The sequence below is a fragment of the Pezoporus flaviventris genome, unplaced genomic scaffold, assembly GCF_033815535.1.
Source record: "Pezoporus flaviventris isolate CSIRO_AGI_PZ_B2104156 unplaced genomic scaffold, CSIRO_AGI_Pfla_v1 ptg000031l, whole genome shotgun sequence".
NCBI lineage: Eukaryota > Metazoa > Chordata > Aves > Psittaciformes > Psittacidae > Pezoporus > Pezoporus flaviventris.
In genome coordinates, this window is record NW_026892579.1 from 46055012 (window position 1) to 46077600 (window position 22589).

The 22589-nt window shown below is 45.0% G+C and overlaps 1 protein-coding gene across 1 annotated transcript; it reads left to right on the top strand.

The window, feature by feature from the left end:
• Nucleotides 1-644: 644 nt before the first annotated feature.
• On the top strand, nt 645-10321 carry LOC133273020 (b(0,+)-type amino acid transporter 1-like). The gene is given in 4 exon segments (XM_061460882.1): nt 645-1457; nt 2959-3092; nt 8587-8674; nt 9948-10321. Coding segments are annotated over 4 exon segments (1194 nt in total). The 5' UTR covers nt 645-719; the 3' UTR covers nt 10182-10321.
• The last annotated feature ends 12268 nt before the right edge of the window (nt 10322-22589 follow it).

Below are 22589 nucleotides of genomic sequence, written 5' to 3' on the forward strand. Positions count from 1 at the left end.
TATGGTGAGCAGTGACGAAGTCCTCTGAAGATCGTAATCTGCGCATACCTCATGTGCATTGGCAAAAAGGGCCCATAAAATGTAATTATGGCCTTTTCACTCTACTGCACTTTCTAAAATTTGCAAAAGCCAGAATTGTGCCCTAGTATTGTGAAGAAGAACAGTCTCTGGACTGTTTTTAGCAGAATATTCCTTAGTCTTTGACTAAGACACTGTAAATGTTCCTTACTGAGCAAAGCCATGGCATGTTCGGTGACAGGCTTGTTTGTTTTATCACTTCATAGTGGGGAATGAATGTATGACTGAGGACTAAAGCAGGTGCTTGAGCATTAACTTGTAATCAAAGCATAAAGTACAGGTTTGCATGGGGATTTTGCTTAACTGATCCTTATTTCAGATGCCATTTGAAGCATAATTTAAAGCAGAGATGATCAGAGGCATAGTCCAGTAAGGTGGTGGTGTTAAATGCTTTCCATTACCATTGCTTGCAATGACATTCAAAGATAATCAGTCTTGGCAGGATCTGAACCATGATAAATTATCAAGATAAGGTGGGTAATGAAAGAATGCAAAATGTGGAAGGTAAGCTTGTGTTTCATGACAGTGTTCAGTGTGACTTTTGTAACCATTAACTTAACCCTAAAAGCCTGAGACAGTCCTTATTGAAATGCCTCAGTCTTATTACAAATTTTCTCCAAACATCTCCTAACATTTCCACCATGAGGAAGACAACAGATTCACCTCATTCATCCACAGATGTGAGTGAAGGGAAGGAGAAATTAAGACTGAAGCAAGAAGTCGGCCTGATTAGTGGAGTGTCATTAATTGCAGGCACCATGATAGGCTCAGGGATCTTTATGTCCCCTGAATGGGTACTAGATCATATGAGGAGCCCTGCCAGCAGCCTGCTTATCTGGGGAGCGTGTGGTCTCCTGGGCATGTTTGGAGCCTTGTCGTATACTGAGCTTGGAACCATAATTAAAGAGTCTGGAGGAGAATATATTTACATCTTGAGGATTTTTGGTTCTTTTCCTGCTTTCCTTGTCGCCTACAATTCTGTTATCCTGGTGAGACCAGCTGGTTTGGCAGCTGTCTGTCTGAGTTTTGCTGAATAAGCTGTTGCACCGTTCTACCCAGGATGCTCATCTCCACCAATTGTCATCAAATGTACAGCTGCTGCCTGCATCCTGCTTTTAACTATCATCAACTGTCTCAACATGAGGCTGGCGACATCTGTTATGAACGTTTTTACAGCTGCCAAGCTCTTGGCATTGCTAGTGATCGTGGTAGGCGGACTGGTGCTGCTCACCAGAGGACAAACTCAGAGCTTTCACAGCGCTTTTCAGAACACGACCACAGGTATCAGGGCAGTTGGAGTGGCATTTTACCAGGAGCTCTGGTCCTACAATGGGTGGAACAACCTGAACTATGTAATCGAGGAACTGAAGAAGCCTGAGGTGAGTGAGTGAGCTGGGCTTTACTTACTAATCCTGCTGCTAGTGTGATTCTGTCAATGATTGTGTTGAGCAGCAGTGAAGGGAGGAAAGACTATAGAGCTTTCCTTCATGTTTGTTCTGTCTTTTAAGACAAGACACCTGTGGATGTGTCCAGAAAGGATAAAAATGAGTTTCTAGGTGAAAAAGCAGCCCATCTATAAGAAAACACTAAAATACTCCATTGACTTAAAAAAAATATTAGGCAGCACTTGAATGTTTTGGGGGTGAAGTTTTGCCTTAGTGTTTAGAGGATCTCACTGTAGACACCTAGATTTATGCAGAAAAGCACTCACTGCTATACTCCATACAGGTTTCTTAACACCACGTAAAAGAATTGACCCTTAATGTATGCATCAAAACCCCACTTATCTCTCTCCTCACTGCGTGGAGGGGGAGCTTCAAAGCAAGCGAAGCATTGCTGGAGCAGGAATCTGGCTCCCTGAATGACCTTGTCTTTAACTGTCTACTTTTTTTGGTATTGTTCTGTCTGTGCTTTAGGCACTGAAGTTGCTCACTTGCATCTCACATCAGCCCTTTCCATGCCGTATCACCTCTTTGCACAGATCAGACACTATAGGCAGTGAACAACCTTTTTTTTTAGAAAGAGCTGAGTGCAATGTGTATAGAGTGTGCTTTCTACCAGTGCAGCACAAAAGATTTTACAGATAAAATGAAAATACACAGTTAAATATTAACCTAAATGTCAGCAAAGATCCTAGGGTCATGTGGCACTTTCTCCCACAGGACCTCGAGCACTGATATTCACACCCTTGTGGAGTGAAAGCAACCACATAAGGATTTGCTATATCTTGTCCTATGGTGGGAATGCAAATTTGATATTCCTGGTTTTACTACTTCTTTTTTTCCAGTGTTTTCAGCTGCATAAGGTAGTGTTTGTTGATTTTGTTGAGCCTTAAGATGATCTGTGGTGCTCCAAGATTGCACCCTGTCACTAGAAAAAGATTAAAATCCTTCCAAGAGCATATCTCCTTTGCACTGCCCTGCTTGGATTTAACCTGTAGAGGAGTTAAATGTGATGCAACACGCACTTGTACGTCACATGTGTCGGTAGGATGTTCATGGGAAGACACAGCACATCAGGAGATGTAACACACTAGTAACAAATAAAATCAATATTAAAGTAATCAAGAAGTAACCAGGCAACGGCATCTTGGGCAGCTATGAAGCAAAATATTTTTTAATAAAATTTGGGGGTTTTTTGTTGGTTGGTTTGGTTTGTTTTTTTAAAGACTAAAATGTAAAGCATTACTGTTTGCCTGCCATTTCTGGGAGACTGGTGTAAAAACTGCTGCATGAATCTCAATCTATGTCTTGTTCTGTGAAATGCTTAGTGAGCAAAGGAGTTTGAATGAGAGACATGGGTGGTGGCAAAGACAAAACAAAAAAGTCCAGTGCAGGTGTAAATGTGCTGTGCCTAACACTCTTGTCATCCCTTTTCCAGGTGACCCTTCCCAGAGCTGTGATGATTGGCATTCCTTTGGTTACATGCCTGTATTTGCTGGTAAACATGAGCTACTTAGCAGCCATGACTCCGTCTGAACTGCTGTCTTCAGGAGCTGTGGCAGCCACCTGGGAGTGAGCTCTGCATGTGGCAACACAGCCAATGCAGTCCAGCGAAATATGGGTTCTCTCCTGAGTTTCAGGAGATTTAGCTGTCATTTCCAGTGGGAATGGTAGCACTGCATTGATCAGACCAGGAGGAACTGTCAGGCCATGCTACAGGGAAGCATGCTGCCAGTCCCTGCTCTGTCACCTTTAAGTCAGCCTTTCCCCACCAAAGGTCAGGGCTGACCAGCCCTGTCTGGCCCATGGTCTCTGAGGTGCACGTAGGCTGCCAAGATAGGGTGCTCTGCAGCACATGCTTTACTTCCCATTCCCATTCATTCCCACTGGGAATGTGTGGCTTCCCTCCAGCTAATGTTTTCCCCCATGGAAAGTGGCCAGAGGGGACAGGAAAGAGGGGAATGAAATGTATACCAGGAGCATCTCCCCACAGTGAAGATGCAGTGAGGGTGAATATCTGGACTTGGGAACTGGGAGATACCCCACATTTCAGATATTTCCAGAAAAATGAAGAGGACAGTGTGCTGCCCCACTAGTGCAGAGTCAATGGGTTGGGAGTGAGACAGGAGCCAACTGGGTGAATCCTGTCTTCTCAGCACCTGGAAATTAGACGAGACCAGAGCCTTTTGGATCAGTTTCTCCATCCGTGGGGAAATGGAAAACAACACTAGTGTCTACAACACCTTTGAGTAGGAGAAGTGTTATACGTGGTTTGTGCAGCCTTTGGTAATTGTATCTTTAAGTTGACATGTACTTTTCCAGAGTTGTACAGAAACTATTTGTACCTTACACCAACCTGAAGTGTTTGGTGGTATCAGACAGGCTTTGTGCAAGACAAGGATTTTAGCAAGAGAAGAAAAGGACAGTCATGAGCATTGTAGACACTATTGACTTCTAACCAGATGATCTCCCACCAGAACATCCAGCCTTATTCTAAATATTTCCAAAGACACAGAATCCATGACAGCCTTAAATGAGTTGTCTGATTGAAACGATGACACAGGGATTGTGTTGCTTCTCATCTTCTTCTTAGTAAGTCAGCAGCAGCTTTGCTTCTGTGTGCATTACACAAGATGCCCAGTTTGAAGATCTGACTGAGTTATTGCGAGACGTATTCTTTAATAGCCTTTCATGTCACTGTAAGTAGGAGCTTTTAAAGGTCTAGTGCCTTGTTTGAACAGGTTACAAAGCCTGGCTAAGCCACAATGTCATAAACTTTCCCTGTACTTCCTTTCCCATCATTCCTGATTAACAAGCTGTTTTCGAGCTTCCTCCTTTTTAACACATCTCTTTTTCCTGCCTGATTAACGTTTTCACCCCGAGAGTGCAATTCAGTAAGAAACATCGAACTAGTGACCAAAAAGCTGGGCACTCAAAAGGTGAAAGGACAGGTAGAGAGCTACAGGCTAAGGAGGGTGTAATGGCTGTGATTTACAAGCAAAAGGTGCATCTGTTCCGGTCATTGAGAAGGGATGGGAGGATTATAAAGAAGCCAGAGGAAGACATGTCACATTGAAATGCATTTATTCTCCATATAAGAAGAAAACTGCCAGAGAGATACATTGTTCAGTGGTGAGAGGTTCAGCCACAAAAGGAACTCATGAAACTCTCCCCAGCATTTCTTTGATGCCAGTGATTTAACAGTAATTGCAGATCTCAGTTTGCTTGTAAGGAGTTACTCAGAGTACCCCCTGTAGTTCATTTTCAGGGTCCAAACAGCAGAGCACCAATCTCACAGATGCAAAATACACAATTGCTGAAGATTTTATAAATGATTTTGTGATATATGTAGTTATCCCTTGAGATCTTGTGTTCTGGAGTCACATGGTAATAGGAGATAACCAGATTCCATCATCTTCAGAAGGGAGACATTTTAGTTGTGGTTATTGCAACTAGCTTAACTTGAAGCTTGAAGGACCATAACCCAGATATTAAGCTTACAAGCTATATTTTTGAAATTATTGTGGTAGTTAAACTCCTGCCATGAATTCGGAGAGCTGAACTCGTGATTTTGGATACTTGGGATAGGTGATACTAAAAAAGAGTAGATATGGCTCAAAGCCACGATTCAGAATTGGAAAGGGTTGTAAAAAAAGTCTGAATTTTGGATTTTTGCCAGTGAGGGGAACAGTGTGTTTGGTTTTGTGTGTGTGTACGTGATAATTACTCCAAACACCTGCATTTAATGCTCAATTCATATTCTTCATGCTGCTCTATTGCAGAAGACAAGCTTCACTTTTAGGTGAGAAGATTATCCTATCTCCCAAATAATTACCTCAAACTCTGTTTGTAACCCTGCTACTCCTATTACAGAGAACGCAAACCGTAAATGCCTGAACATGGTGTAGAATCAAACTTACGAAATTCAAACAATTTCTTTGGCTTTAGCCTGATTCACAGAGTAGCAGATATACGTGAATATGGGATTAAAGGCTTATATTCTTATGGATATTGGGGAAGAGTTTATAATGCAGGATATTTCTTCAGGTCCTGTGGGAACAGTTTTTCTGCAAGCTAATACTGTTGCCTGTAATAGCAGCATATCCAGGATTTGCACTATAGCATCTGCACACAAAACCGGGGGGGGGGGGGTACCTCCTATGACAGCTTTGTACACCATGGCAGTGTAAACAGATGTAGATATATATACACCAGGCAGGAAGGAAAGTTGCCTTTTCTGAGCATGTCAAACTTACAAGTGACTAAATATTATGGAAACTGGAAGCAGGCTTTAAATCGTTAGAAAGGCTTTGGAAAAAAAAAATACATCAGTGAGAATAATGCAGGGAAGAAACCTGCCTGGTTCTTCAATGAGTATTTATACAATTATGAGCTGTGATGTTATGCTGTGAACTTTTTCTCACCTCAAAGTCCTGGGTCATTGGCATGGCTCAGCTCATGTCCCTGTTTGTGGCACTGTCTACGTCTGGTTCATCCAGTGGCACATTCTTCAGTGGAGGCCGGGTATGCTACGTTGTTTCAAGGGAAGGCCATATGGTAAGGACAAAAATAAAGAGATCTGGCTTGCTTTGAGCGATTTTACCTTCTTGTGACATTAAAGCAGAGGAAAACATTGTGTATGTTCAGCTGGTAGAGTGATAGTGTTTTGCTTCTTGCTCAAACACTGTCTTCCCCATCTTTTTCAAATGTCAGGTGTCTCTTATTTCCTGACTTTCTTCTTCAGCCGTGTCATTTCAGAAAGATACATAATTACATCTAGCCTGGATTTTAAGAACAGCTTTGAAATGAAATACTGATGTATTGAAGCACATGACACAGGTCTGGGGGGTCCTAGCCAATATACCTGCCAGGGAGAGGAAACCCAGCCATTACTGCGTGTTGTAAGGCTCCCTTGCTAGTGCTGGGAAGGTAGTTCAGCACTGGCAAGCTGCCTTTGCATACAATACTGACTACAAAAGCTGCTCTCAGGGGTGTTCCAGGCTTTTCAAGCTTCATAGCAATTACAAGGTGACACGGTCTTCCATCTCAGCTAGCTAGCATTTTCAATTGGTTTTGCTAGGTGGAGCCCAGCAGAGGCCAGGCTGCTACAGCTACATGGTCTGTGGTCCAACTGGTGGGTTCAGCATGTATTCCCAATAGGAACACAAACACAAGTATACAACATATATATATATATATACACAGATACATACATACGTATATATAGGTATACATGCATATACAGACAGCAGGGCACACAGATCTACACATGCAGACATGCTCAGTGCTCACACAACCACTAGCACAAACAGCATCAAGGGCTTTATCTTGTTCCCCTCTCTAGCTGAACAGGCGACTGTAAGTGAAAAAAAAAAAAAAATATATATATATATACACATATGTACAATGTGGACCTGACCAGCAGCTGGGCTCAGACATTCAATTTGCCCAGTAGCAGTCCCTGTATCCCAGTGTTCCCAGTTGCTGGTACCTGGGCATATAAGCTACTGCCCCACTCCAGCTGCTGGTAAGGACCTACTCACCCACAGGCACACCTCTCCCACACTTCTCCCTCTCAGTGCTTGGGCTGAGCTAAATTCTCCTCCTCTATTTTGAGTAGGCATGTTTTATTCCTCCTGGACCTTTCTGCTTCTTTGGTCCTTCCTCCCCACACAATCTGTTTTTTCAGCTCCAGGTGCAAAGGATACCACTCTGCACCAGCTTCACTCTTTGTGCATGGGAGGGAATCTTTTATGTATATGGATGACCAAGCTGGTGGATATGACTGGGTGGTTACTGGTTTGGGTGATTACTGGTTTTGGTGGTTACTGGTCCTGCTGTATCGTGGCAAGCTCTGTACTAAGCAGTTCGCAGATGTTCTGAATTTGACCATACCAGACTAAGAGCTGAATGCTAGTACTGTTTCTCAGACACTCAGCTCTAGCAGAAGTCCTTGCATGATATTTTGGTTGGAAATTAGAAAAAAAAAGAAAAAAAAAAAAAAAGAAGCCTTTCTTATGAAGCTTTTCCAATAAACCAAGTAATAAAGAGGCTAATAATTCTTTCCATGTTCTGGAACAAATCCTGGTTTGCTTTGTGGTTGCTTGCATAAATGTTTCTGGAGTAGTTCTTGTCTTATTTTCCAGTCAGCCCTAGAAAAGCCAAGTCCCAGAGAGATGTGACGGAGGGCAGAACAGTGGGACAAGGTCCCAGAGATTATCAGGAAAGCTCTGATTTGACTCAGCCTTAGTCTGTTGCATTACTAGTTTGAAAACCTTATCTTGCCTGCCTAAACTGAGCATATTTGGTAGGAAATCAGTGAGACACAATGAAAACATCCTTGAGGGAGTTTCCGTGTTTACTCCTTGGACTTGAGCGGCTTTTATATTGTGCTTATTTGATGATCATGAGTGGCTCTGGCAACAGGCAGAGTTCCCACCAGCAGCAGAGGTGGATGAGTAAGGATCTCCAAGTACATGATATAATTGTATATTGGTTTTTTTTAGCTTTCAGCCAGACATTCTGTCTATGGCTCTCATGCGATGCCTCACACCCTCCCCTGCTCTGCTATTTACATCTGCCACGTCTTTAATAATGATAATATCAGGAAACTTCACCACCATTGTGAACTTTTTCAGGTATGTACATGTAGCATTTCTGCTTGCGTCCTGGGTTTTGAATTGTTTAGAAGTATTTTCTTTCAATGTTTTTCTGAGCAGGGGCTATTGTTTTCTAACCAACACTGAGGAGAGGGGAAAGAAAGAAAAGGAATTGCTTAGGAACCAGCATTTTTGCAATGCATGAATGCTTCTGTCACTGTGTACTTAACTGGATGTGATACATCCTCATATTGAAATGAATCTGTAATATTTAGATCATTCTGAAGTGCTTATTGGGCCGGAAAGGAAATGAATGGAAGAACTACCACATTTATATCAATATTCTCCTTTTTAATTGGAGATGTAAACATCTGGGATCTGCAAGGCAGGCTGACATTCCTGGATGATCTCACCACAAATGTAATGCTGTCTTTTTTGTCTTTTTTTTTCTTTCCTTTTTCTTCCAGTTTAATAGCATGGTTTTTCTATGGCATGACTATTTCTGGTCTCCTGTATTTAAAAATCAAGAAACCAGAACTGCCAAGATCTTATAAGGTGAAGTAAAAACATAAACCCTCAAACCCTTTTCCTGTATTCCCAAATAACTAACAGAGTATTATGAGGAGAAAAAGAGCACTGGGGCTGGTTGCTTACAGATTTAGTGTTGTTGTCCTTCCTTTTTTAATTTCATGTTTTGTCAACAATGGGCAAGATACTGTGAATATACCAGCATAAGTCAAGGCTGGCTTCTCTGTCTTGATAAACTAATAATACACTGCCCCCTCACTGCGGAAAATATATCTACCTTTTATAAGAGATGTAAGAAGAAAATGAAGGACAATTCTGACCAACAATGTGATCTGCTTATGCTCTGTGAACTTGGTTGCACTCCTCAAAAGGCAGCCCAGGTGTAAGAACCTTGCAGAGGACAAAAGAATGCCCCAGGTCCTTTGAGATGTCCAGGGGACATGTTTGCTCCCCACAAAACAGCTAAGTGGAAGGGAATCAGGAATTACCTGTTCTTCCCCCTGGTGCCCTAAGCAAGTCAAGCTGCAGTGCTTCCTCTGTGACCAAGGAAGTGAATGCAGGACAGTGACTTTTCCCTGAGACAAGCTGAATGAACACCCTGGTTTTCAAGGGTTCCTTCAGGATGTAGATGACAGGCTGATGCTACCGAGCTGTGTGAAGTTATATTGAGTGTCCTCTGGGGCTTAGCATGACAGAGAAGAGCAATGTGCTGTTAAGTCTTCCACTTACTGGACAAAAAGGCACAAAAAGAAAAAATGAAAAATTCCAGCTTGAACATTCAGTTTTCACCTTGTTGTGAAATCATTGTCTGTGCATTCAGTAGCCTCAGGAGGATGGCTTCAAGTTTAAATTTAAATGCTTTCTGAACAGACTTACAGAAATAACTTCTGAGATTGCCTGTCCACCTATCCAAAAAGAAATAAACCTTTTTGCCCAAGGATGCTAAATTTCAGTTATGTGATTCGTACACATTGCTGTGTTTTGTCTACAGTTCAGCTTTTGGATGCAAAGTAGTCAGGAGAGCAAAAACAGGCCTGGCACTAACACCAGTAGTTTGCATCTTCAAGTCTAGGAGGGCAGGGAAGACTAGGTGGTGGTGTTGCTCTTGCAGGGATGTCCAACCTTGGAGTGGGGACGGGCTGGGAAACAGGATGTCTGGACTAATTTGGATTTGTAGTTAATACCTCCAGTTGCACCAGGGTTTCATCTAAAGAGCCTTGTGCAGAAGTTCTAGGGTTGTCCGTACCCACAGTGGCCCAGTGTTAAATTGAGTCTTTATGCTGATCTTTTGCTTTCACAGGTCCCAATTATCATCCCCATAATCGTGCTGATGCCAGCTGTGTACCTGGTGTTAGCTCCCGTCATTGATCAACCCCAGTTTGAGATCCTCTACATCATCCTGTTCATTTTCAGTGGTGTCATTCTTTACTTCCCACTGGTTCGCTTCAAGTGCCACCCTCGCTTCTTAGAGAGAGTCACTTTACATCTCCAGTTGTTCCTGGAAGTGGCACCAACCACCTGGGATGCCAACTGAGATAGCGTCCTCCTGGTGTGTGGCTGCAGGCCTTCATAGTATCCTAGCACCTTGATTTTCAAGGCTTAGAAGATATTTTCTGTAAAGATGAATAAGTAGAATGAAATTGTCACTAAAATGTCCAGCTGAGAGACACTAGAGCCATGACTCCTCGTGTTTCCTTAACATTCTGAGGATATATTTTTCTTATTTTCAGCTCTGCCATGGCAGATTACATACAGACTCCAAAGCAGTACATGCTTTTGAATTTTCCATCCCAAGAAAAGCTGTTCGTCAAAAGCTTAGCTCTTATATTTCAACACAACAGGCAATGGAAGACTGACAATGAAATATTATTCCTATAGCAGGCTGTGACCCTAAGCCACTCCTAGCAATGCCTTTAATTATTTCCACCCATTTCTGCCCACTATGGCCACAGAGATGCTCAAATAAATAAAGTGTGGGCACACCATGCTCACAACAAAAAAAAATTGCTTTGGGTATTCATTTGGGGAGGGTGGTTTTCCCTTGCTCCTTCCAGTCCCAGGTGCACAGTCACAACATTTCTTTGTCTCAGAAATCATCCTGCATCTCCCATAGAAAAACCTCTGACATGAGACAAGAACTGCTTGAAAGCTCTGCCAGTTTACCTTGTTGAGAATGCACTTCTCATCTGGGATTCATTCATTCATGATGAGGACGCAGGCAACATCACTCAGTACCACTGATGGTCACTCAATACTTTGTGTGTAATGCCCACAAAGACAAGTCATTTCTTCTGTGGTAAATTGAGCAAAAAAATTCCATGGTGTATGTAGATTTGTGTGTAAATAGCAAGATACTCTCATTGCAAATTTACATTATACCTTTACATTACATACAATTTACATTATACATTTATGCATAATGGGCTACATTAAGAGAAATGTGTCCAGCAGGTCAAGGAAATACACTGTCCATTTAGACTCAATGCTGAAATACTGCACCCAGTGTTGGCCCTGCTATTCAAGAGGGAGCTGTGAAGACAACAGAGCCCAGCTCTTCTTGGCAGTGTCAACCAGGGGCAAAGGCCACAAGCTGTGGCTGGAGATGTTCAGGACTCCAGGAAATCCCTTCACCATGAGGGCAGTGCCACCTTAGAGCAGTGTGCAGGGAGGTTATGAGACCTCAGTTCTCTTACATTTTCCACCACAGCCATTTCCACCAACTTCCGTGATTATAAAGGGACAACACAAAAAAGTCATGGGCTGTGCTCTCACCCACACCTAACACACTGCAGCTGCCTCATTACCCTGAGGCTCAACCCTTTTTCTCTTTTTTTTTCTAGAGGAGAGACTTTATATGCTGTTTTCTTTCCATTTGTCCAGATTGTTCCTGGATGGAACTCTTCCTGTCATAGGCTAAAAAGGTCTAGGTGTTAGCCCCTAAGATGTCTAGTTGTGTGTCGAAGTACCAAATATTACTGAGGTCAACTTTTCTGTCAGAATTTCTTCTGCATATCTAACTTAATACTTTGTTCCTGGAACAGGGTCACTTGAACGAGTGTTCCAGTTCGGCGTCATGGGCAACCCTCCCCCCTTCCTGCCCTGCTTCCCCAGGTGTCCCTCCGTAATAGGTTCGAGGCCGTGGATCTTGAAGGAGAGGTAGGTGAGAATGTGGGGCAAGGCCAGCCCACAAGGCCACATAGGAAAAGGTGGTCGACTTTGCACCTCAAGACTGCCTCTGATGAGAAAGAAAGAAGGGTCATTGTAGTAGGTGATTCCCTTCTGAGAGGAACAGAGGGCCCGATATGCAGAGTTGACCCTCATCATAGGGAAGTGTGTAGTCTGCCTGGAGCCCGGATCAGGGATATCACCAGGGCGCTCCCCAACCTGCTGCACCCGACAGACTACTACCCGCTGCTGGTCTTCCAGACAGGTGAGGGGGAAGCTGCTTCCCGCAGTCTGAGGGGGATGAAGAAAGACTACAGGGCCTTGGGGCGGATGGTCAAAGAGTCTGGGGCTCAAGTGATCTTCTCACTCCTTCCATCTTCCACTGATGATGTGGGAAGGAATGGGAAGATTCAGTTCATAAACAATTGGCTTCGAAACTGGTGCTACAGGCAGGGCTTTGGATTCTTTGATAATGGCTGGTTTTATAGGGCACCATTCTGGACAATGACAAGTGAGAAAGGTTTGTCTCACAGAGGGAAAAGGATGCTGGGGCACGAATTAGCAGGGCTCATTTGGAGAGCTTTAAACTAGATTTGAAGGGGGATGGGGCTGTAGCTGGGCTTGCCGCAGTGGGGCAGCACTCCAGAATTGATGAAGACTGGGAGGCCTCCTACAATCCTAGGGTGAAATCGGTGTGCTCAGCTCGCTCCCTGAAATGCCTGTACACCAATGCGCGCAGCATGGGAAATAAGCAGGAGGAGTTGAAAACCTGTGTTAAGTCAGGAGACTATGATCTGGTGGCAATTACAGAGACGTGGTGGGACAGCTCACATGACTGGAATACAGTCATGGAGGGCTATGTCCTTTTCAGGAAAGACAGGCCAGCCAGGCAGGGTGGTGGGGTTGCTCTTTATGTGCGAGAGCAGCTACAATGCACTGAGTTCTGTCCAGGGACAGATGACGAGCGAGTTGAGAGCTAAGCTGGGAGGAGTGGCTGACACGCCAGAAGGCTGTGCTGCCATCCAGCAAGACCTGGACAGGCTGGAGAGTTGGGCAGGGAATAACTTGATGAAATATAACAAGGGAAAGTGTAGAGTCCTGCATCTGGGCAGGAACAACCCCAGGTTCCAGTATAGGTTGGGGAACGACCTGTTAGAGAGCAGTGTAGGGGAGAGGGACCTGGGGGTCCTGGTGGATGACAGGATGACCATGAGCCAAAACTGTGCCCTTGTGGCCAAGAAGGCCAATGGCATCCTGGGGTGTATTAGAAGGGCAGTGGTTAGTAGGTCGAGAGAGGTCCTCCTTCCCCTCTACTCTGCCCTGGTGAGACCGCATCTGGAATATTGTGTCCAGTTCTGGGCCCCTCGGTTCAAGAAGGACAGGGAGCTGCTGGAGAGAGTCCAGCGCAGGGCAACGAAGATGATTAAAGGAGTGGAGCATCTCCCTTATGAGGAAAGACTGAGGGAGCTGGGTCTCTATAGTTTGGAGAAGAGGAGACTGAGGGGTGACCTTATTAGTGTATATAAATATATAAAGGGGGAGTGTCACGAGGATGGAGCCAGGCTCTACTCAGTGGCAAACAATGATAGGACAAGGGGTAATGGGTACAAACTGGAACACAAGAGGTTCCACTTAAACTTGAGAAGAAACTTCTTCTCAGTGAGGGTGACGGAACACTAGAACAGGCTGCCCAGGGAGGTTGTGGAGTCTCCTTCCCTGGAGACATTCAAAACTCGCCTGGACACATTCCTGTGTAACATTATCTAGGTGTTCCTGCTCCGGCAGGGGGATTGGACTAGATGATCTTTCGAGATCCCTTCCAATCTCTAGCATACTGTGATACTGTGAACCTCCAGGCCTCTCTCTGCCCATGTCAAAGCTGTGTATCTGATTAAAATCTCATGCTGCAGTGCCACCCCTTCTTTTCCTCTGAGTGGTGACAGCAGGAGCTACAGAGATGCAACAACTTTTTTCCAAAGAATTTTTTTTCCAAGTGTTAAGTTTAGTAATGGGATTGGCCCATTGCTGCTCATCTTTTAAATCCTTAGCTTAAGCAGAGTTTAAGAGGATTTCCTTCCACTGCTTTTTACTGGATCTGTCAATAAAGGCCAGTGAAAGAACAGTTTTCCCTCCTGAATCCTATTACAATCCAAAATTCTTGGGATGCCACCTTGTCTTCCCTCCCTGTATATCCTGCTGGAGACTGTGTACTTAAAGGACTGATAACTCAGGGGCTCTGGGTTAACTTCCCACCACTATTCTAGAGTCTTCATCTGATGAAGGCAGGATTCTTAAAAGACCTTCATCTCAGCTACTTACCTAAAAATGAGAATAATATTATTTCCTTGATTTTGCTTTTAAACAATCTCTGTTTCCATACCTATTTATGGAACCTACCACTGTGCTCTTTTGAAGTTCTACAGTCCATATCCAAAAAGTAGGAATTTAAAGGCTTTTTTAAAGGTTAGGAATGGACAATATTTGTGGCTTTAGCCACCTATCCTTGTGTACCTAAGTACAAGGTTGTTGTTTTCTCTATGTTATTCTTGTGGAACAGGACTTATTTCTACTTTCTGATATTATGGGTGTAGTATACTATAGATGATAAGAAGGTGAAAGGATTAAGTGGTTTACTCAAAGTTATACAGGAAATGTGTAGTAAGTATGACTGTTGCTCCAGTCAAGACTTTTACCATGTAGCACATCCTTTCTGTGCTCCTGTGACATATGAACAATAATGATGAACACAGAAAGACTTAACACTTTGGATACATAACCTTTGTTACTGATTTCTGTGTGGATACATGGGAGCTGAAAAGCTGCAAGTATCATGTTTTGCACCAGCCTCATTTTCTGTAGATGTTGTTGTAACAAGATGTTCTTTTTATTTATGTTGCCTAGGGTTTTCAAGCACAGGTGTTTATAGTGCCAAAACAAGATGAGAATGCCAAGATAATTACAATAAAATGGACATTAAAATGAAGCGCGTTGAAACAGTTGTTTGTGTTTTTCATCCAAGAAAAACAATTCCATGGAAATTTTACTGCATGAACACAATCAACACCAGACTTACCTCTCCTTGGATGGGAGGTTTAACTGCATGCGTGGGTGCTTTCATGTGCGTACACTCATTTTTCAAAATGATTGCTTATCTATTTCAGCCCTGGCATATCCAAATCAGAATCTCTCTTTCCTTCATCAAACATTTACAACAGAAGTGTCAGGAAGAGGCGTTGTGCCCTTACCATTCATTGCTACAGCACAGTCACAAACGTGATGGCGGGTAGAGCTGTACTGCTGTTGCGTGAGCAGGTCTCACTGTAAGATCATGTTGGTCCTGTCTGTCTCTGAAGCTCTAGATCCCTGTGGCCTGTACTTAGCCCCTTCCTTCATGGGCTTCAAGGAAAACTAGGCTATCAGCATTGCCCTCAAGGTACCCATATGATCTATACATTACCTCAAGACCCTGAGTACAACTGAATCCCTTACTTCAGCTGGCAACCCACAAACACCAGACAAGAGTTGCACCTTGGTGCACAAAGCTGAATGCATTCTGGGTCTTTTTCTGACTTCTTCAGAAGCATCAAAGATGGGTTACACCTGTGGATGGCCAAGAATTGTCCAGTGTGTGAGAGGGTATGGAAAACCCTCATTTGGTGATTTTCAGATAAGCCTGGCCCAAGTTCAAGTGGTTGTCATCATTTGTGCTTGAGGAGACATTTCCCTTTGGGTGAGACAGAACAGAATCCATAATGATTTTAATTTCTCTCTGTTGCAGAAACACAGTCCACTTGCTTGGTTTGGCTGGGTTTGTCTTATCAGTTCACTGCCAGCGCAGAGGGTTTACTGTTCAGTGTCTCCTGCTCTCTCCTGGGACACAGGGAGTTTCTCAGCAATGCTAACTTTCTCTCCAGGTCAACATGCTGAGGAGATTGTAGAGCTGCTGTTTTCAATGATTAAATAAATACAGTCAACTCTGTGAATCATAGACCATTAAAGCATGGGTTGGAACCAACCTCTGGAGGGCTGTAGGCCAACTCCCTGCTTGGAGCAGGACAATTCCTGACACTAGATTAGGTCATGTATGACTCTATCTTACCATATCTTGAAATGATATGAGGATGGAGAGCCCACCATATCTTTGCACTGCAATGATATAGAAAATTTCCCCAAGCCAGAGCTTTTGGCTGTTCCCCTTCACTGTATCACCTGTTACTGCCAGAAAGGCTGCTTCACCATTTTTGTAACTCTCCTTCATGGAATTGTAGGTTTCTATTAGATTGCCTCTTATCCTTCTTTTTGCCAGACTCAGCTTTTCTATGTAGGTGGTGTGCTCTAGGCCTCTAAGCATCATGGGAGCTCTCTGATGGATGCTTCCCAGTTCTTGTGCGTCCCTTTGGAATTTTGAAGTGGTTAGGTATCAAACCTACAGGGACACTGATATCCTTTGACCTGCTGACTGTACTTCTCCTAATGTAGGCCACTCCTACATTAGAAGTGTGTAACCCCAGCTGCTTTCATCTAGCCAGTTCCCAGCCTGTCCTGATGCCTGAGGTTGTTCCACCTCAGAGGCAGGACTCATGCTTTTCATTGCTGATCTGCAGGATGGATCTGCTGGCCTAGTCCATGTGTGTCTCCAGCTGCCTTTGGATCAAAGCGCCACCATTTGGCATGTCAGCCATTCCCGCCCCATTCAGTACCATCTACAAATCTGCTGAGAGCACTTTAGTTGCATCAACCAGGTGGCCTATGAAAATACTGAAGAGCACTGGGCCCAGGTTCAACTGTTGTGGCACTTGTTACCAGCTGCTAACCAGATGCCATGTCATTGATGCAGCTTGCTGTGTAAAGGCACTCACGCCTAAGAGCTTCAGCTGACTCGGTGGAAGGCAATGGCAAACCCTTATTTTGTACAGTTTGTGCTAGTAATAGAAACTTCAGATAAGCTGTGATAAATCTACCCATCAGGATGACTCAGCCTAGGAGATTAGAGGCATTATATCTTTCACTGTATAATTTATTGACTAGTTAGTTGAATATCATATGGGTCTTTGTGTGTGTGACTCATTCCTCATGAGGAATGATTTTTGCTAAAAAAGGATGCAGACCCAGGGTCATACAATGCATGGGTGGTCTTAGGTTTGTGAACTGGCAGTGAGACTAAGGAATAGTGAAACAGCCCATCTGTTTTTAGGATGGAACTACAATGTCAGATTTGTCCTCAGAGGTGGGGAATGCTATAGCTTGAGGGTCTGCCAAACAAATTATCATCTTTTTCTCCTAAAGTTTGGTCATTAATTCTTACTGTTTAATTTCATGGACTATGCCCTGATTTTCCTGCAGTGAGATGGCAGGCAGTGGAGGAGCTGAGTAAAGGGAAAATGAGAAGTAGATTAAAAGAGAATTTCTGCATATGCAAGTCTTGGCTTGTGTGTCCAAGTTAGCTATGTAAAATCCAGACATGGACAACACCTAAGCAGAAAAGACCATGCTTTGGTCAGAAATTCAGAAATAAAAGTTGTTTGTTCAGCAGTAATTCCTTCCTTTCTGTTTGTACCTATCTTTTAGCGCATAATCTATCTTTTCCATGGCACATCTGTGTCATTAATGGACAAAGCAGAGGAACAGTTCCATATTTTGCCTTTTCCCATTGCTTGGTCTGTGGCTGCTGTACTTCATTGACAGGTCACAATTCCCCTGAAGAGACAGCTCCAGAAGGAACATAGATTCTCAGCAGAAGGTATGAACCCTGGCACATGGGGCATCACTACAGCCTCATTGCTCCCATTTCCTGAGTTTAAGATTCAGAGCTGCCCTGGGGAATCTCTTGGAGTGTTAGGTCCTGCTGTCCTCTTCCCTTTGCTGTAGCTTTACTCCAGCACTCTGCATGCTTGGCTTTCCACTCACATCCCATCCTGTTTAAAAGGAGGCTAATGAGACTTCAAGCTTGCTGAGCTGTTGTGAAGCTGTCGTGGTTTAAACCTAGTCAGGTAACTCGTTCGCTCACTTCCAGTGAGTGATGCCGAGCTGACAACAATCGAGGTCCGTGTCCATCCCCCCCCCCCCCCACCGGGGCTTTCCCCTTCCCCGCTCCCGGAGGAACCCGGAGGAGGATCGAGAGAGTGCAACTCCTACTGGTTGAGACAAGAACAGTCCAGCAACAAATCACCACCGCTACTATCAGCTAAAACAATGATAAGGGAAAATAACAAGGGAAGAGAATACGATACCACCGGCCAAGAAAACGAGTTCCACCCGGAAGCTCCTGTCCTTCCGGGTAACTCCCAGTTACCCCCCACCCCGGGCATGACGTGCTGTGGTATGGAATACCTCCCCGGCTAGCCCAGGTCAGGCGCCCCGTCTCTGCTTCCTCACAGCTTCCCCTCCTCCCTGGCAGAGCATGAGCCTCACAGAGTCCTTGGTCAGGGTAAACATCACTTAGCAACAACCGACAGCATCGGCTTCACCAACACTTTTCTCAAGCTAGAAGTCAAAACACAGCACTGCACCAGTTAACACAAAGGAAAAAACATGACTGCTACTGCTGAACCCAGGACATTATCCACCCCTTATTCCATACCATTCACGTCGTGCTCAGATCCCACATTTTCAATACACCATCGCTCTCCCACATATATACATCCATATACATACAGACCAAGAGGAAAAAATCATTTTCTTAGTGCATGGACCAATCCCTATAATGCTGCCGAGTCCATTCGGTCCATGATGTTCCAAGTTCATTCTCTGTTGGGATGATGGCTGGAGGGAAGTCAGGGCCAGTCGCTGGTGACCTGGAGACATCTAGTTGATGGGCTATAAAAGTATTACACAGCAGGCAACAGCATACAATTGAGTTCACTGGCTGTTTTCCCCTAAAATCAAATCCCCTTGAGGTATACATCGGACTTCCCCATCTTCCCGCATTACCCACCAAGTATATCCAGGTCCCTGAGCAAAAGCAATCCCACGAGTGGGTTTGCCTTTACCTGAAGCAGGAATAACCCAGACTGTCTTCCCCAGCAAATTCTTCATATGCACCACGGGAACTTTGTCCCCCTCTACAATATGTAAAAGTTCTGACTGGGCTGGGCCAGCCCTGTTGGCAGATCCTCTGGTGTTGACCAACCAGGTGGCCTTTGGTAAATGTGTATCCCAATGCTTGAAAGTTCCCCCACCCATCGCTCTCAGTGTAGTTTTTAACAGCCCATTGTACCGTTCGATTTTCCCAGAGGCTGGTGCATGGTAGGGGATGTGATATACCCACTCAATGCCATGCTCTTTGGCCCAAATATCTATAAGGTTATTCCGGAAATGACTCCCATTGTCTGACTCAATTCTCTCTGGGGTGCCGTGTCGCCACAAAATCTGTTTCTCAAGGCCCAGGATGGTGTTCCGGGCAGTGGCATGGGGCACAGCGTATGTTTCCAGCCACCCGGTGGTTGCTTCCACCATGGTAAGCACATGGCGCTTGCCTTGGCGGGTTGGTGGCAGTGTGATATAGTCAATCTGCCAGGCCTCCCCATATTTATACTTCAACCATCGTCCTCCATACCAAAGAGGCTTTAACCGCTTGGCTTGTTTAATTGCAGCACATGTTTCACACTCATGAATAACCTGGGCAATAGTGTCCATTGTTAAGTCCACCCCTCGGTCACGGGCCCATCTGTGTGTTGCATCTCTGCCCTGATGGCCTGAAGTGTCATGGGCCCACCGGGCCAAAAATAATTCACCTTTATGTTGCCAATCTAAGTCCATCTGAGCCACTTCAATCTTAGCCGCTTTATCCACTTGTTGGTTGTTCTGGTGTTCCTCAGTGGCCCGACTCTTGGGTACATGGGCATCTACATGACGTACCTTCACCACCAGGTTCTGCACCCGGGCAGCAATATCTTTCCACAGTGCAGCAGCACAGATGGGTTTACCTCTGCGTTGCCAGTTGCTCTGCTTCCATTGCTTCAACCACCCCCACAGGGCATTTGCCACCATCCATGAGTCAGTATAGAGATAAAGTACTGGCCACTTTTCTCGTTCAGCAATGTCCAGGGCCAGCTGGATGGCTTTCACCTCGGCAAATTGACTCGATTCACCCTCTCCTTCAGCAGTTTCTGCAACTTGTCGTCCAGGACTCCATACAGCTGCCTTCCATCTCTGATGCTTTCCCACAATACGGCAAGAGCCATCAGTAAACAAGGCATAATGCTTTTCACTTTCTGACAGTTTATTATATGGTGGGGCCTCTTCAGCGCGCACCACCTCCTCCTCTGGTGACATTCCGAAATCTTTGCCTTCTGGCCAGTCCATGATGACTTCTAGAATGCCTGGACGACTGGGATTTCCTATTCGAGTTCGTTGTGTAATTAGTGCAGCCCATTTACTCCATGTAGCATCAGTTGCATGATGTGTAGAGGAGACCCTGCCTTTGAACATCCAGCCCAGCACGGGCAGCCGGGGTGCCAGGAGGAGCTGTGCTTCAGTGCCAATCACTTCTGAAGCAGCTCGAACCCCTTCATACGCTGCCAGTATCTCTTTCTCAGTTGGGGTATAGCTGGCCTCAGATCCTTTGTATCCCCGACTCCAAAAGCCGAGGGGTCGACCTCGAGTCTCCCCTGGAGCTTTCTGCCAGAGGCTCCAGGTAGGACCGTTCTCCCCAGCTGCAGTGTACAGTACATTTTTTACATCTGGCCCGGTCCGGACTGGTCCAAGGGCTACTGCATGAACTATCTCGCGTTTAATTTGCTCAAAAGCTTGTTGCTGCTCAGGGCCCCATTTAAAATCATTCTTCTTCCGGGTCACATGATAGAGAGGGCTTACAATCGAACTGTAATTTGGGATGTGCATTCTCCAGAACCCCACTGCACCCAAGAAAGCTTGTGTTTCTTTCTTATTAGTTGGTGGAGACATTGCTGTTATCTTGTTGATCACATCTGTGGGGATCTGTCTATGTCCATCTTGCCATTTTATTCCCAAAAGTTGAATCTCCTGTGCAGGTCCCTTGACCTTACTCCGTTTTATGGCAAAACCGGCTTTCAGCAGGGTTTGGATTATTTTCCTCCCTTTCTCAAAGACTTCTTCCGCTGTATCGCCCCACACAATAATGTCATCAATGTATTGCAGGTGTTCTGGAGCTTGCCCCTGTTCCAGTGCAGCCTGGATCAGTCCATGACAAATGGTAGGGCTGTGTTTCCACCCCTGGGGCAGTCGGTTCCAAGTGAACTGGACACCTCTCCAAGTAAAAGCAAACTGTGGCCTGCACTCTGCTGCCAAAGGAATTGAGAAAAATGCATTGGCAATATCAATCGTGGCATACCACTTGGCTGCCTTTGACTCTAGTTCATACTGAAGTTCTAGCATGTCCGGTACGGCAGCACTCAATGGTGGTGTGACTTCATTCAGGCCACGATAGTCTACTGTTAGTCTCCATTCTCCATTAGACTTTCGCACTGGCCATATGGGGCTATTAAAGGGTGAGCGGGTCCTGCTGATCACCCCCTGACTCTCCAGTCTACGGATCAGCTGATGGATGGGAATCAGGGAGTCTCGGTTGGTGCGATATTGCCACCGGTGCACTGTTGTGGTCGCAATTGGCACTTGTTGTTCTTCAACTTTCAGCAACCCCACAGCAGAGGGATCTTCTGAGAGACCAGGCAAGGTGGACAGCTGCTCAATTTCCTCAGTCTCCAAAGCAGCAATACCAAAAGCCCACCGGTACCCTTTTGGGTCTTTGAAGTACCCTCTCTTGAGGTAGTCTATGCCGAGAATGCATGGAGCCTCTGGACCAGTCACAATAGGGTGCTTTTGCCATTCCCTCCCAGTCAGGCTGATTTCAGCCTCCAGCACAGTCAACTCTTGGGATCCTCCTGTTATTCCAGAAATATAGATGGGTTCCACCCCTTGACAGCTTGATGGCATCAGGGTACACTGTGCACCGGTATCTACTAGAGCCTTATACTTCTGTGGGACTGATGTGCCAGGCCATCTGATCCACACAGTCCAGTAAATCCGATTGTCCCCTACCTCCACCTGGCTGGAGGCAGGGCCCCTCTAATGGTCGTCACAGCATTGGACACTTAAGTCATGGTGAAAGGGATTATTCTTCATTATCACAGGAGCTGGAGTAAAATCAGCTCTTCCACTCCATCTGGGAAACTGCTCACCAGAGACTGAAGCCGTAGCTCTCATGGGACGATCAGTCTTGGCCCTTGCTCCCCTCTTCAGTTCACTCACCCGTTCCTCCAAAGCTGAAGTAGGTTTTCCATCCCACTTTGTCATGTCTTCTCCGTGATCCAACAGGTAAAACCATAGGGTACCCCGTGGCGTATACCTTCTGTATCTCCTCTCTTGAACAATAGGATGCCTTTTGTTAATAGCTGAGACGTGTGTTGGTACACGTGAGGAGCTGGATAAATCAGATACATTGTCCCTCAATTTTTCGAGGTCCTGGGACAGTTTTTTCACAGCTGAGATGATGGAACGGGTGAGATTGTCTTCGAACTCTCGGAGTTTATGAACCATTTCATCCACTGTTAGTGGTACTATGTCATTCCAGGTCACTGTTGCCAATGAATGGGCATATGATGACGGTGCATTCCATGTAAGTTTTCGCCACATGGGTCGTGTACATTCAACTTCATCTGGATCTATAGGTGTATCCCCGTTATTCGGCTTGATGTGATAGATCATCTCTACGATGGCTGATTCCCTCAGAGACTGGATGCCTTTGTCTATAGTAGTCCACTTGGCCGAACGACTCGTAACATCGTCCTTGTACGGAAAC